This window comes from Sminthopsis crassicaudata, chromosome 4, assembly GCF_048593235.1.
Source record: "Sminthopsis crassicaudata isolate SCR6 chromosome 4, ASM4859323v1, whole genome shotgun sequence".
NCBI lineage: Eukaryota > Metazoa > Chordata > Mammalia > Dasyuromorphia > Dasyuridae > Sminthopsis > Sminthopsis crassicaudata.
Window position 1 is genome coordinate 307,678,468 of NC_133620.1, and position 17,684 is coordinate 307,696,151.

Below are 17,684 nucleotides of genomic sequence, written 5' to 3' on the forward strand. Positions count from 1 at the left end.
AATTTATAGTCTAGTAAGTGAGAAAAGATGGTAACTATATTGGTTTACAAATGATATAAAGATGGTACCAAGTAGTACAGGAGTTAATAGAAATGAAAGATAATTTCTAGCTGGAACAATTAGAAAAGACACCATGAAAAAAGTTTTAAGTAAGGTGCTAAGAGGTTGAGGTATAGTTGGAAAGAAGTACAATCCAGATAGAGGAAATGATACAAAAATTAGAGAGGTAGAAAAATGTAGGGTTTATTTGGGCAACAAATGTTGGAATGTGAGATAAGGCTGAAAGATAATGTGAAGTCATACTGTGGTGAATCTTGAAAACCCTGGCAGAGGAATGGGGAATTGCTAAAGATTTCAGAGGGAATGATGAGTGCTGTTAAGATTAAATTAGCAAAAATTTGTAAGATTTGTAAAGGGGAGGAATAGTTTGAAAGTTTTTTTGGGGGGGGTAACACTTTTCCTTATTTTCTTTCGTGTATAGGTACTAAAAAAAACAACCAACTCATTTTTATTAGTTTGGGGAAAAAAGTACACTTTGTTTCTTAGATAATGAAAGGTTGGATCAAATGTTATCAGTTTTACCAGGAACTGTACATACCCAGTATAAAATTATTTTTACTTAAATCACATTACATATACACCATTCTTATGTAGTATTTTATTGTAGAAGAGAAATAAAATCAATTTTTTTATAGATTTGAAAGCTGCAACAAATTGTACATTCTCCCCCCTTCCAGAAATTCCTGTTTGTTTTTCCCTGTAAAATAGCCTGAGTACAGACAAGAGGTAATATTTCAAATAAATATTAACAGGGATCAGATATTATCTGCAACCACTTCAGAAAATTCTGAGAAAATGGAGGGATATTTATAATGATTGTTTAAATGTTACTTAAGCCTCTAAAACATATTCCTTTGAGTGGCAATGACACTAGAGACTAAATAATTAAAATACTCTTTTTTTTCTTTTTTCTTTTTGGAGATTGGGTTTCATTCACTATGTCACTCAGTCTGCCATAGTAATTATAAACACTTACAGGCCTGATCCTGATTGACATGGAAATTTTAACTTGCTCTTCTTGCTGTTTTTATTTTTGAGTTGTATCCTATTTGCCCCTTCATGGGCAATCTAATGGTCTTCCCTCTCCATCAGGCTCACAAGATTGGCGTTGATCAATTCTACTGTCATTCAGAACTTTGGAACTCAAAGGATCCACCAGCTTTAGCCTCCCACAGTGACAGGGATTACAAGTGTATATGACCTTGCTGGGCCCCAAATTTATATAGCGTAGGGCAAATGGGACTCCATAACAGACCTGAAGTAGTGTGGTAAAAGAGTCATATTGAAATAAGGCAACCAACAATGTACTTGGTCTCAATAGGGCAACAAGAGATTATGAATTTAACTCACAGACCTACCATAATACAAACACACATTAAGTTCATGTGTGTATACATGTACAAGTTTGTGTATGTATTCACATAAACTTGGGAACAAGAACGGGAAATGGGTTTGGTAGTTTCCCTCCAATAACCAAATATTTTTACAATAATATGAAAGAACTTTCCGCACAACTGATAATACATAATAAGCAAAACTTTACATGGATAAGATCAAAGGATGAAGAATTTCTTATTATTGAGCAAGATTTCACTCAATAATTGCCTTGGAGAACAACTTCTGCATTTTCAAAGGTATTACCTTATACCTTTGTCTTCAATAGAATTTCTGATATGCTGATATGAATTTCTGGGAATGGAGTTGAGGAAGCAGCCCTATGTGAAATACCCAGGAAAAATTGTTTTGGATCATCTCTATATGTTATAGATCAACTCATCCATTTTTTTCATAATTGTTTGAGGGGATAAGGTTTTTATAGAACAGGGAACAATTAAAGAGAAATGCCTTTTATTTTACTCATAGGACAAAGAGAGGCTGAATTTCTTCTGTTCTGCTATAGATGAAAGTTACCAGTATCTATTAGATATTCAGAGCCTGAGAAGCAGAACTATAAGTTTTGGATTACTAGTACTCACCATTCATCAGACAGGTTGGTATTGTTAATTTAAAAAAAAAAAAAAAAGGAAAGAAAAAAAGAAGACAAAATGGATGGGCTGGAAGGGGAAAGGAAGAACCCATATACATACTTTTTATTTTAGAGATGGAAATGTAAAAGGGATGGGGAAAAAAAGATATGTCATCTCTTATTATTACCAAAAAGATGTTCTTTTAAAGTGTGTGTGTGTGCGCATACCAAGCATATATCAGTTGCCAAAGTTTGAAAATATATATGTACATAAATATATATATGTACATAAATATATATATATGTGTGTATATATATAATATATATACATAATAAATATATATATACACATACACACACACATACACACATATATATATTACTATAGCATCATTTATAAGCATGGAAAATTATTTTAGAATATCAACTTATTATATAAAACCAGTTAATTTCTGTACTACACTTTTGATAGCAAAAATGCATGTTACTTCACAGGTTTACTTTCTAGAAAAGTTATTTGATTTCAGCTTTTATGTTCCCATTTGTCATTTTCCCCAACAAGTGACTGTTTACAAGTGAGCATAAGGAGTAAAAGTAATGGCAAATGCCAGAGGCTACAGAAAAACAGTTTTCTAGAGCTGACTCGGTCTGAATCCTTGTAGAACCGAAAACCAAGGTAAGAAATATATAAGTTGATTGGTAAAGAGATGATGGGAAAGGTCCATGTGGTGACTTTCAATATGGGGGCTATCACTGACAGTCCAATTAAAGCCAGGCAGTGGCGTAAGGCTACTCGCTTGCACATGGCAGGATGAGTTACAGACATCATACAGTAGCCTCCCCGGGAATAATCTTCTCGAAGACCCCAACTTAGAGCATTGAAATGAGGAAACTGCCAGGAGTAGAGGATTCCACCCAGTAGTAATGCTCCTGTAGAAAAGTTTTAAGGAAAAGAAATGAAAACATTCATGAAGATTAATTCATTTGAATAAATACAAACCCCACAAAACATTTAACTAAAATTTATAATAAACTTTAAGAATACTTAAAAACATAACATTTATTTCAATATTGATTCCTTCTTGTCATCTCCCATTCATTGTTTATTCTTATCTATGCACTCCTGTATGTGTATATGCATAAATACATACATAAATATGTACATATACATACCCAGATATTTATTATACGTACATGCATGAATTTTATGGTTCTGCTTTCCTCAATATGCATTATGTGTTTTACATCTTTTAAATATAAATATTTTATTTTGTTCTGCTTTCTTCACTTTGTATTATATTTCACACTTTTTTTGTGTGAGGCACCTAAATTTTATTGTGAATATTGTGCTGGGCTGAGTCATGAAAATCTGAATTCAAATCTAGCCTCAAACACTTACTAGCTATCTGTTAAATTTTTGTTTGCTTTAGTTTTCCCAACTGTAAAATGAGGATAATAATAGCACCTCTGTCCCAGCATCATAAAGATCAAATAAAATAATGTTTGTTTAGCACAGGGCATGATATAGGAGATACTATATATATACTTTTATTATTATCATATCTTTTTATGTTCATTTGTCATTTTTCATTTCTGTTTCTCATTTCTCCCCTCTCCAGACATCTTTCACACAATTGCCAAAATAACATTCCTAGAACAAAGGTTTCTCCATGTCACGTCTCCTCAAGAATCTTACTGTTTCCAGACAAAATGTTTACCATTTAAATGATCAGTCTGCTTCCAAACTAACTTTTCAGATTTATTTCCCATGACTATCCTTTATGTACTTTACATTTACTTGTTGTTGTCTGAAATCTATTCCCCTTCTTGCTTCTATGCCTTTGATTTACATGTTTGCAAGTCTTCACTTCTGCTCTTAGAGCTTCTTTCAGAGACCTCCTCAGATGTCACTTGTTATGGGATTCTTTGCTCTCTTGATATCTGTAATTTTTAGTGGTTTCTCATTTTCAAAATTAGATTGCAGAGGCAGCTAGTCTGGTCTCAGATACTTAACACTTCCTGGCTGTGTGACTCTGGGAAAGTCACTTAACCCTAATTGCCTCAGCCAAAAACAAAAAACAAAAAACAATCTTCAAAGTTATATTGCAGTTACTATCTGTGTAAATACTATAATACCCTTTTCCCTATCCAGCAGTAGGAAGTAAGCTCCTCAAGAGAGAGATTTTTTGTTTTGTCTTTGAATCCTTCTAAAAGTAAAGAATGCCTTGAACAATAGTGGGCACTTAATAAGTGTTTGCTGAATAAACCAAATTCATTCTACATATATGGTTCTAAAAAACAGTCCTTTGGCTTCAGACAGTTTATGGAATATCTTTTACTCTTTATTTCTGTGCCTTCTGGCCAGTTAGAAGATAGCTCTGCAGAAAAATCTTAATGAGAACCACCACCACGAGGGGGGGAGAGAGGGGAGAAGGGGAAGGGGCCCGAGGGGCAGAGCCAAGATGGCAGAAAAGAAACATGCTTCATTCTAAGCTCCTATTCTACCCTCACTATTAATTAACAAATTCAGCCTCAGAAGTAGTGCTTGATTGGTAAAATCTATAAATACTGGGAGTACAACTAGCCAAAGATAATCTGGAAGATAGCCAGAAAAGGTTCGTCCTGATCAGCGGGAGGAGGCTACCACAGGCAGGGAGATAGAATGCAGAGGCTAGTACATTGAGCAGATCGGGGCAGGGGTGATCTCCATGAGTGGAGATTTTTTTTTTTTTTTTTGCAGGGAGGACTCTACAACAGGTTGGCTGCTCTGCTTTGGTTGCAAAGGAGTAGATCATCAGAGAAGTTACAAAAAGGCTGAAGGTAGAGAGTACTCCAAAAAACGCCAGAATCTAATAGGATCCGGCTACACCCACCCAGCACAGGCAGTGAATGACACAAACCACAGCACAGCAATGCAGTCACATTCTGTAGCCCAGGGATTTTTGTGTGGGGCAGTCACATTTCTGATTAGCAGGGGAACTCTGCCCAAGGCAATAGACCTTCCCAAGGAAACATCACTTCCCAGGGCAGATGCTGATGTGCATCCAGGACAGAGACAGTTTTGCTGCTCAGCCTTCCCAGGGCAGTTGCTAATCTGCACAGTGGAGGACTCTGCAGGGGCAGACACAAATCTGCACAACAGGAGGGCTCTGCCCAGGGTAATAGAAATTCCACAGCACAGGCCATGCGGATTCCTAGGGCAGAGACACTTCTGGTGCAGGGCTCTATCCAGAGCACTTTTGCAGCTCCTCTGCTCTTAGCAGCCCATTTGCAGGACAGCTACTGTCCATATATCTATCCCTGCTCTGCAGAGGAAGCTAGTAACCTCCTTGCCCTGAAGGCAGACCCTAAGAGATTTGAAAAAAATGAGTAAGAAGGCTAAGCAAATGCTAATCATCAATAGCTTCTATACAAAGAGAGAACAGATTTTCAACCCCAAGGAGACTAATAGCGGATAGTCTCCAGAAAAAAACCGAAAGGGGGATGTAACTTGGACCCCACCACACAAGGCTCTCCTAGAAGAAATTATAAAAAATTTTAAAAGAGTGCTAGAAGAAAAATGGGGAAAGGAAAGTGAAATTATGCAAGAGAGTACAGAAAAGGCATATAACAAACTTGAAGAAAAAATTGGTAAAATGGAAAAAGAAAACAACTTCCTGAAATGTGATTTGGAAAAGGTAAAGAACTCCCAGGGAAACAAAATTTGTGAATTGGAAAAGATAAAGAACTCCCAGGAAAGTAGGATTTGTGAATTGGAAAAAGAAAATAACTCAGTAAAAAAAAAGAAATAGTGAAATGGAAAAACATTCTATAGAGCAAAAAAACTCATTTAAAATTCAACTGGACATATACAAAAAGAAGTAAAAAAAGCTAATGAAGAAAATAATTCATTAAAAATCAGAATTGAACAATTCGTTGAGACAACAAGAATCAGTCAAGCAAAATAAAAAAAAAAAAAAAAGAAAAAATAGAAAAAAATGTCAAATATCTACTTGGAAAAAATAACGGACCTGGAAAATAGATCTAGGAGAGATAATTTGAGGATTATTGGACTTTCTGAAAATTATGATGGAAAAAAGAGCCTAGACACTATTTTACAGGAAATCATCAAAGAGAACTAACTGCCCAGATGTAAATAGAATCAGAAGGTAAAATAGACATTGAAAGAATTCATCTTACACCTTCTAAAAGAGACCCTAAAAAACTTCAAGGAATATTGTGGCTAAATTTCAGAATGATCAGACTAAGGAAAAAAATATTACAAGCAGCCAGAAAAAATCAATTCAAATTCTGAGGAGCCATAATAAAGATGACTCAAGATCTAGCTGCTTCCACCTTAAAGGCTCAAAGGGCATGGAATCTGATATTCTGAAAGGCAAAAGAACTTGGAATGCAACCAAGAATAAACTACCCAGCTAAAGCGAGCATTTTCTTCCAGGGAAGAAGATGGACATTTAATGAAACAGGTGAAATCCATTTGTTTCTGATGAAAAAAACAGAGCTAAACAAAAATTTTGACCTCCAACTGTAGGACTCAAGACAAGCATAAAAAGGTAAAAAGAACTCTTGAGAATTGTATTTCTGTATGGACATACATAAACAGTGCATGTATAACTTGATTTTACTGATATAATATAAAAAAGGGAAGTAGAAATGGAAAGGAGATAGTATTAGAAAAAGGGAAAAGAGGAGATAAAAAGAGGGAAACTACATCCCATGAAGAAGCAAAGGAAACTTATCATATCTGAGTGAATTTAGAGAGGGGAGAAACATTGTGTGAATCTTACTCTCATCAGATTTGGCATATTTGGTTTTCAGAGAAACTTCACTCACCTCATTAAAAAGTAGAAGAGGAAAAGGGAAAAGGAAAATAGTAATAAGGGAAATGTATAAGAAAGGGGAAGAGATTCAAAGGGGGTGGAAGGGATTCTAAAGAGGGAGAGCTACATGAGGCAAGTGGTGCCCATAAGCTTAATACTGGGAGAAGGAGAAGGAGGGAAAGAAAAAAGAAAAGCACAATCTGGGGATAATAAGATGGCAGGAAATACAGAATTAGTAATTTTAACATAAATGTGAATGGAATGAACTCTCCCATAAAGCGGAGGCAGATAGAAGACTGGATCAAAAGTCAGAAACCCACAATATGTTGTTTACAGGAAACACATTTAAAGCAGGGAGATACATACAGAGTAAAGGTAAAAGGCTGGAGCAGAATCTATTATGCTTCAGGTGAAGTAAAAAAAAGCAGGAATAGCCATCCTTATCTCAGATCAAGTAAAAAGCAAAAATTAATCTAATTAAAAGAGATAAGGAAGGAAACTATACCTTGCTAAAGATAGATATATAGATACATAGATAATGAAGCAATATCAATACTAAACATATATGCACCAAGTGGTATAGCATCTAACTTCCTAAAGGAGAAGTTAAGAGAGTTGCAAGAAGAAATAGACAGTAAAACTATAATAGTGGGAGATCTCAACCTTACACTCTCAGAATGAGACAAATCAAACCACAAAACAAATAAGAAAAAAGTTAGAGGTAAATAGAATATTAGAAAAGTTAGGTATGAGAGATCTTTGGAGAAAACCGAATGGAGTCAGAAAGGACTATACTTTCTTCTTAGCAGTTCATGGACTATACAAAAATTGATCATATATTAGGACATAAAGACCTCAAAATTAAATGCAGAAAGGCAGAAATAGTAAATGCATTCTTATCAGATCACAATACAACAAAATTACATTCAACAAAAAGCTAGGCGTAAATAGACCAAAAAGTAATTGGAAATTAAATAATCTCATCTTAAAGAATGACTGGGTGAAACAGCAAATCATAGAAACAATTAATAATTTCACCCAAGAAAATGATAACAATGAGACATCATATCAAAATTTATGTGGGGGGCGGAGCCAAGATGGCGGAGAAGAAACACACGACTCAGTGAACGTCCTCACTCCCTCACAACCAATTAGATAAATTAAGTCTCAGAATTAGCTCAGGACTGATAGATACCACAAGGACTGGAAGCACGACTTACCAGCTGAAGAGAATCTGGAGTTTCAACAGGAAAGGTCAGTTCTCAGGGGAGGAATAAGAAAGACCAGCACAGACGGTGGGGTAGGGGCACACTGAGCCCATTGCGCTGGGAAGGGCTCTGGGATCAGAGAAGCCACTGAGGTAAAGGAATCTGGCACAGGCTATTAGCTCTTCTCTGCTAATTATTTAGCAGTTCAGAAGAGAAAGCCAAAATATTTTAAAACTCAAATTAGATTTTCCCCGATCCTGGGGGTGACTCAGCAGACTAGGCACCAGGGGGTGTGGCCTCAGCTACCACCTGAGAATAGTTAAGAGATTGACAAGTGGGTGGATACGGCCCAAGGCAACACACACTGCCTAGCTTAGCTGGAGGGAGTGGAACTCAGCTCCAGGAAGTCCCAGAGAAGCGGAACCTTTGAACTAGGGACCGCGGTTTCTGGCAGACACTTCCAGTTTGAGCACAGGGGCTTCTCACGTCACCTGCTGCAGACATCCACTCCCCACCCGGACACATAGGCTGGGCTTCCTGCTGTCTTCACTATTCTACGCCCTCGAAGCACAGTAGTGCTAATCACCTCTGAGGCACTTCCAGGGAGGGGGTGGGGAACTCTCTCCTAGAGCTCTCTCTTAGCTCAGGCGCAGGAGCCGCTGCATCCATCCGGTCTGGGAGGAAGCTGGTAAAGAAGTAAATAATTTCCTACCCCAGAGACAGACCCCAAAACATTTTTTTAAATATGAGCAAAAAAGCTAGAAAAACTATAGATTCCTTCTATACAGAGAAAGAGCGGGTATCCAACCCCGAGGAAGTTGACAACAGAGAATCAGCAGATAACAACCTAAAGGGGAACGATTCCTACCCCCCATCACATAACTCTCTCCTAGAAGAAGCTCTTAAAAAATTGAGGGAGATCGAAGAAAAATGGGGAAAGGAAAGGGAAGTTATGACAGAGAATAACAACGTCCTGAAATTGGAGTTGGAAAAAATAAAGAATTCACAGGAGATGCAGGGAAACAAAATTAGTGAATTAGAAAAGGTTAAAAAAACACAGGAAAGTAGGATTTCTGAATTGGAAAAGATAAAAAAGTCTCAAGAAAATAGAATTTCTGAATTGGAAAAAGAAAATAATTCTCAAAAAAAAAATTAGGGAAATGGAAAAAAATTCAATAGAGCAAAATAATTCATTTAAAAACGAAATTGGGCATTTACAAAAAGAACTAAAAACTGTGAAAGAAGAAAATAACTCCTTAAAAGTCAGGATGGAACAAATAGAAATGAATGATTCACAGAGAACCCAAGAATCAGTCAAACAAAACAAAAAAAATGAGAAGCTGGAGAACAACGTCAAATACTTACTGGGAAAATCTATAGACCTGGAAAATAGATCTAGGAGAGATAATCTGCGGATTATTGGACTTCCAGAAAACTATGACCAAAGAGAGAGCCTAGATTCTATTTTACAAGAAATTATCAAAGAGAACTGTCCAGAGATAATAGAAACAGAAGGGAAAGTAGATGTGGAAAGAATTCATCGAACTCCTTCTGAAATAGACCCTAAAAAAAGAACACCACGGAATATTGTGGCTAAGCTGCAGAATTACCACACAAAGGAGAAAATCCTGCAAGCAGCTAGAAAAAAACAATTTAAATACCAAGGTGCCACAATAAGGGTCACCCAAGATCTGGCTGCCTCCACATTAAAAGATAGAAGGGCCTGGAACCTGATATTCCGTAAGGCAAAAGATCAAGGACTGCAACCAAGAATGAACTACCCAGCTAAGTTTAGCATCTTTTTCCATGGAAGAAGATGGTCATTCAATGAAACAGAGGAATTCTATATGTTTCTAAGAAAAAAACCAGACTTAAACAAAAAATTTGATCTACATCCACAAGACTGAAGAGAAACAGAAAAAGGTACACAGAACCCTTGGGAACTGTAACTCTGTTGTGGGTATATAAAAAATACTCAAGGATAATTTGATTTTACTGATATAAAAGAAAAAAAGGGGGGTGTAGTAAAGGGAAGGAGGTCGGTTCAGAAAAAGGGGAAGGAGTGATAAAAAGAGGGAAACTACATCCCAGGAAGAGACATAGAAAATACACCATATCTGAGGGAACTTAGTGAGGGGGAGAATCATTGTGTGAATCTTACTCTCATCAGAAGAGGCTCAAAGAGTAAATAATTAACATATTTGTTTTTCAGAGAATTTTCTCTCACCTCATTAAAAGGGGGGAGAGGAAAAGGGAAAAGGAAAAGGAGAATAAGTGAAGGGACTTGGAGGGAGGGAGGAGGGATCCTAAAAAAAAAAAAAAAAAAAAAAGAGGGAGGGTTGCGCGTCACAAGGGGGGTCTGTAAATTAAATATCGGGGAGGGGGATCAGGGGGGTCAAGGGAAAAAAGCATAATCTGGGGATAATACGATGGCAGGAAATACAGAATTAATAATTTTAACTGTAAATGTAAATGGGATGAACGATCCCATCAAACGGAGACGGATAGTAGATTGGATCAAAAAGCAGAACCCTACAATATGTTGCCTACAGGAAACACACTTAAAGCAGGGAGATACATACAGAGTAAAGGTAAAAGGTTGGAACAGAGCCTATTATGCTTCAGGTAAAGCCAAAAAAGCAGGGGTAGCTATCCTTATCTCAGATCAAGCAAAAGCAGAAGTAGATCTTGTTAAAAAAGATAAGGAAGGAAACTATATCCTGCTGAAAGGTAGCATAAATAATGAAGCCATATCAATACTAAACATATATGCACCAAGTGGTATAGCATCTAACTTTCTAAAGGAAAAGTTAAGAGAACTGCAAGAAGAAATAGACAGTAAAACTATAATAGTGGGAGATCTCAACCTTGCACTCTCAGATTTAGACAAATCAAACCACAAAACAAACAAGAAAGAAATTTAAAAAGTAAATAGAACATTAGAAAAACTAGGTATGATAGACCTTTGGAGAAAACTGAATGGCAATAGGAAGGAATATACTTTCTTCTCAGGAGTTCATGGATCCTATACAAAAATTGACCATATACTAGGACATAAAGATCTCAAAATTAAATGTAGGAAGGCAGAAATAATAAATGCCTTCTTCTCAGATCACAATGCAATAAAAGCTACATTCAGTAAAAAGTTAGGGGTAAATAGACCAAAAAGTAATTGGAAACTGAATAATCTCATCTTAAAGAATGACTGGGTGAAAGAGCAAATTATAGAAACAATTAACAATTTCACCCAAGATAATGATAATGATGAGACATCATATCAAAATCTTTGGGATGCAGCTAAAGCAGTAATAAGGGGAAATTTTATATCTTTAGAGGCTTATTTGAAGAAAATTGAGAAAGAGAAGATTAACGAATTGGGCTTACAACTTAAAAGGCTAGAAAAAGACCAAATTATAAACCCCCAACCAAAAATTAAACTCGAAATACAAAAATTAAAAGGAGAAATCAATAAAATTGAAAGTAAAAAAACTATTGAATTAATAAATAAAACCAAGAGTTGGTTTTATGAAAAAGCCAATAAAATAGATAAACCTTTGGTAAATTTGATCAAAAAAAAGAAAGAGGAAAACCAAATTGATAGTCTTACAAATGAAAAGGGGGATCTTTCCACCAATGAAGAGGAAATTAGAGAAATAATAAGGAGTTACTTTGCCCAACTTTATGCCAATAAATTTGATAACTTAAGTGAAATGGATGACTTCCTCCAAAAATATAGGCTCCCTAGATTAACAGAGGAGGAGATAAATTGCTTAAATAGTCCCATTTCAGAAAAAGAAATAGAACAAGCTATTAATCAACTCCCCAGGAAAAAATCCCCAGGGCCATATGGATTCACATGTGAATTCTACCAAACATTTAAAGAACAATTAGCCCCAATGTTATATAAATTATTTGAAAAAATAGGGGATGAAGGAGTCCTACCAAATTCCTTTTATGACACAGACATGGTACTGATACCTAAACCTGGTAGATCGAAAACTGAGAAAGAAAATTATAGACCAATCTCCTTAATGAATATTGATGCTAAAATCTTAAATAAGATATTAGCAAAAAGACTTCAGAAAATCATCTCCAAGATAATACACTATGATCAAGTAGGATTTATTCCAGGAATGCAGGGCTGGTTTAATATTAGGAAAACTATTAATATAATTGACCATATTAATAATCAAATTAATAAGAACCATATGATCATCTCAATAGATGCAGAAAAAGCATTTGACAAAATCCAACATCCATTCCTACTAAAAACTCTTGAGAGTATAGGAATAAATGGACTATTCCTTAGAATAATCAGGAGTATATATTTAAGACCGTCAGTAAGTATAATATGCAATAGAAATAAACTGCAACCTTTCCCAGTAAGATCAGGAGTGAAACAAGGTTGCCCACTATCACCATTACTATTCAATATAGTACTAGAAACGCTAGCCTCGGCAATAAGAGCCGAGAAAGAGATTCAAGGAATTAGAGTAGGAAATGAGGAAATTAAACTATCACTTTTTGCAGATGACATGATGGTATACTTAGAGAACCCCAAAGACTCTGCTAAAAAGCTACTAGAAATAATTCAAAATTTCAGCAAAGTGGCAGGATACAAAATAAATCCACATAAATCCTCGGCATTTTTATATATCACTAACAAAATGCAACAGCAAGAGATACAAAGAGAAATTCCATTCCAAACAAATGTTGAGAGTATAAAATATTTGGGAATCCATCTACCAAAGAAAAGTCAGGAATTATATGAGAAACATTACAAAACACTTGCCACAAAAATAAAATCAGATTTAAATAATTGGAAAGACATTCAGTGCTCTTGGATAGGCCGAGCGAATATAATAAAGATGACAATACTCCCCAAACTAATCTATTTATTTAGTGCTATACCAATCAGACTCCCAAGAAACTATTTTAATGACCTAGAAAAAATAACAACAAAATTCATATGGAAGAATAAAAGGTCAAGAATTGCAAGGGAACTAATGAAAAAAAACTCAGAGGAAGGTGGTCTAAGTGTACCTGATCTAAAGCTATATTATAGAGCAGCAGTCACCAAAACCATTTGGTATTGGCTAAGAAATAGACCGGTAGATCAGTGGAACAGATTAGATACAAAGGACAAAAAAGGGTACATCTATAGCAATCTAATCTTTGACAAACCCAAAGATTCCAACATTAGGGATAAAAATTCATTATTCGGAAAAAACTGTTGGGAAAACTGGAAATTAGTATGGCAGAAATTAGATATGGATCCACACTTAACACCATATACCAAGATAAGATCAAAATGGGTCCATGATTTAGGCATAAAGAGGGAGATAATAAATAGATTAGAGGAACAGAGGATAATCTACCTCTCAGACTTGTGGAGGAGGAAGGAATTTATGACCAGAGGAGAACTAGAGATCATTATTGATCACAAAATAGAAGATTTTGATTACATCAAACTAAAAAGTTTCTGTACAAATAATACTAATGCAAACAAGATTAGAAGGGAAGTAACAAATTGGGAAAATATTTTTAAAAACAAAGGTTCTGACAAAGGTCTCATTTCCAAAATATATAGAGAACTGACCATAATTTATAAGAAACCGAACCATTCTCCAATTGATAAATGGTCTAAGGATATGAACAGACAATTCTCAGAGGAAGAAATTGAAACTATATCCACTCACATGAAAGAGTGTTCCAAATCACTACTGATCAGAGAAATGCAAATTAAGACCACTCTGAGATACCACTACACACCTGTCAGATTGGCTAAGATGACAGGAACAAATAATGACAAATGTTGGAGGGGATGTGGGGAAATTGGGACACTAATACATTGCTGGTGGAGTTGTGAAAGAATCCAGCCATTCTGGAGAGCAATCTGGAATTATGCCCAAAAAGTTATCAAACTGTGCATACCCTTTGACCCAGCAGCGCTACTACTGGGATTATATCCCAAAGAAATACTAAAGAGCGGAAAGAAACATATATGTGCCAAAATGTTTGTGGCAGCTCTTTTTGTTGTAGCTAGAAACTGGAGGATGAATGGATGTCCATCAGTTGGAGAATGGTTGGGTAAATTGTGGTATATGAAGGTTATGGAATATTATTGCTCTGTAAGAAATGACCAGCAGGAGGAATATAGAGAGGCCTGGAGAGACTTAAATCAACTGATGCTGAGTGAAATGAGCAGAACCAGAAGATCACTGTACACTTCAACAACAATACTGTATGAGGATGTATTCTGATGGAAGTGGAAATCTTCAACATAAAGAAGATCCAACTCACTTCCAGTTGATCAATGATGGACAGAGGTAGCTACACCCAGAGAAGAAACACTGGGAGGGGAATGTAAATTGTTAGCACTAATATCTGTCTGCCCAGGTTGCATGTACCTTCGGATTCTAATGTTTATTGTGCAACAAGAAAATGATATTCACACACATGTATTGTACCTAGACTATATTGTAACACATGTAAAATGTATGGTATTGCCTGTCGTCGGGGGGAGGGAATAGAGGGAGGGGGGGTAATTTGGAAAAATGAATACAAGGGATAATATTATAAAAAAAATATATACATATATATATAATTAAAAAAAAAAGAAAAAAAATTTCCAATCAAAAAAAAAAAAATTTATGTGATATTTTATATCTTTAGAGGCTTACTTGACTAAAATAGAGAAAGAGAAGATAAATGAATTGGGCTTGCAACTTAAAAAGCTAAAAAAGACCAAATTAAAAACCCCCATCAAATATTAAACTTGAAATTCTAAAAGTAAAAGGAGAAATGAATAAAATTGAAAGTTAAAAAAAACTATTGAATTAATAAATAAAACTAAGAGTTGGTTATATGAAAAAAAAACAATAAAATAAGTAAACCTTTGTAAATCTGATTAGAAAAAGGAAAGAGGAAAATCAAATTGTTAGTCTTAAAAATGAAAAGGGAGAACTTTCCACCAATGAAGAGGAATTATAGCAATAATAAGGAGTTTGTCCAATTTTATGTCAATAAATTTGATAACCAAAGCAAAATGGATGACTACCTTAAAAAACATAGGCTTCCCAGATTAACAGAGGAGGAAGTAAATTGGTTAAATAGTCCCATTTTGGAAAAAGAAATAGAACAAGCTATTAATCTACTCTCTAAGAAAAAAATATCCAGGACCAGATGGATTTACATGTGAATTTTACCAAACATTTAAAGAACAACTAACTCCAATGCTATATAAACTATTTGAAAAAATAGGGAATGAAGGAGTCCTACCCAATTCCTTTTATCATACACACATGGTACTGATACCTAAACCATTTAAGTTGAAAATAGAGAAAGAAAATTATAGACCAATCTCCCTAATGAATATTGATGCAAAAATCTTAAAAAAATACTAGCAAAAAAACTACAGAAAATAATCCCCAGGATAATATACCATAACAAAGTAGGATTTATACCAGGAATGCAGGGCTGGTTCAATATTAGGAAAACTATTAGCATAATTGACTATATCAAAAAACAAATTAACAAAAACCATATGATCATCTCAATAGATGCAGAAAAAGCATTTGATAAATTCAATATCCATTCCTACTAAGAACACTAGAGAGTATAGGAATAAATGGGTTTTTCCTTAAAATAATCAGTAGCATCTATTTAAATCATGTAAGCATCATATGTAATGGGGATAAACTAGAACCATTCCCAGTAAGATCAGGAGTGAAACAAGGTTGCCCACTATCACCATTACTATTCAATCTTGAATTAGAAATGCTAGATTTGGCAATAAGAGTTGAGAAAGAGATTAAAGGAATTAGAGTAGGTAATGAGGAAACCACATTATCAGTCTTTGCTGATACTATAATGGTATACTTAAAGAACCCAGAGAATCTACTAAAAAGCTATTAGAAATAATCCACACCTTTAGCAAAGTTGCAGGATATAAAATAAACCCACATACATCATCAGCATGCTTAGATACCACTAACAAAATCCAACAGTTAGAATTACAAAGAGAAATTTCATTTAAAGTAACTGCCGATAGTATAAAATATTTAGGAATGTGAAAAATCAGGAACTATATGAGCAAAACTACAAAACACTTTCCACACAAATAAAGTAAGATCTAACCAGTTGGAAAAATATTAAATGCTCTTGGATAGATCGAGGAAATATAATAAAGATGACAATGCTGTGTAAACTAATCTATTTATTTAGTGCTATACCAATCAGACTCCAAAAAACTATTTTAATGACCTAGAAAAAAATAACAACAAAATTCATATGGAAGAACAAAAGATCAAGACTTTCAAGGAAACTAATGAAAAAAAAATCTAATGAAGGTGGTCTAGTTGTACCAGATCTAAAATTATATTATAAAGCAGCAGTTACCAAAACCATTTCGTATTAGCTAAGAAACAGACCAGTTGATTAGTGGAATAGGTTAGGTTCAAAGGACGAAACAGTCAATAACTTCAATAATCTAATGTTTTACATACCCAAAGACATCACCTTTTGAGATAAGAATTCACTGTTTGAGAAAAAACTGCTGGGAAAATTGGAAATTAGTGTGGCAGAAACTAGGGATTGACCCATATTTAACACCGTACACCAAAATAAGGTCAAAATTGGTTCATGATTTAGGCATAAAGAATGAGATTATAAATAAATTAGAAGAACACAGGATAGTTTACCTCTCAAACCTGTGGAGGAGGAAGTAATTTATGACCAAAGAAGAATTAGACATAATTATTGATCACAATAGAGAAAAATTTGATTATATCAAATTGAAAAGCTTTTGTAGAAACAAAACTAATGCAGACAAGATTAGAAGGGAAGCAATAAACTGAGAAAACATTTTTACAGTCAAAGATTCTATTAAAGGCCTCATTTCTTTCTTTCTTTTTTTTTTTTCTCCTGAGGCTGGGGTTAAGTGACTTGCCCAGGGTCATACAGCTAGGAAGTGTTAAGTGTCTGAGATCAGATTTGAACTCCGGTTCTTTTGAATTCAAGGCTAGTGTTCTATCCACTGCGCCAACTAGTTGCCCCAATAAAGGCCTCATTTCCAAAATGTTCTCCAATTGATAAATGGTCAAATGATATGAACAGACAATTTTCAGATGAAGAAATTGAAACTATTTCTAGCCATATGAAAAGATGCTCTAAGTCAATATTAATCAGAGAAATACAAATTAAGACAACTCTGAGATACCACTACACACCTGTCAGACTGGCTAGGATAACAGGAAAAGATAATGCTGAATGTTGAATGGGATGTGGGAAAACTGGGACACTGATACATTGTTGGTGGAATTGTGAATACATCCAGCCATTCTGGAGAGCGATTTGGAACTATGCTTAAAAAGTTATCAAACTATGCATACATACCCTTTAACCCAGCAGTGTTGCTACTGGGTTTATATCCCAAAGAGATCTTAAAGAAGGGAAAGGGACCTGTATGTGCAAGAATGTTTTGGCGGCCCTCTTTGTGGTGGCCAGAAACTGGAAACTACGTGGATACCCAGCAATTGGAGATTGGCTGAATAAATTGTGGTATATGAATATTATGGAATATTATTGTTCTATAAGAAATGACCAATAGTATGATTTCAGAAAGGCCTG

At 35.1% G+C, this 17,684-nt stretch overlaps 1 protein-coding gene across 3 annotated transcripts in view; it reads right to left on the reverse strand.

Moving 5' to 3' along the window:
- Window positions 1-643: 643 nt before the first annotated feature.
- The window catches only part of COX10 (cytochrome c oxidase assembly factor heme A:farnesyltransferase COX10), a 76,324-nt gene continuing 59,283 nt past the window's right edge, over window positions 644-17,684 (reverse strand). For all 3 annotated transcript variants that reach the window (XM_074312020.1, XM_074312021.1, XM_074312022.1), the window contains one exon: window positions 644-2,956. In XM_074312020.1, coding sequence (XP_074168121.1) covers window positions 2,550-2,956 — 407 coding nt within the window. In that variant the 3' untranslated portion in view covers window positions 644-2,549. The remainder of the gene's footprint in view (window positions 2,957-17,684) is intronic.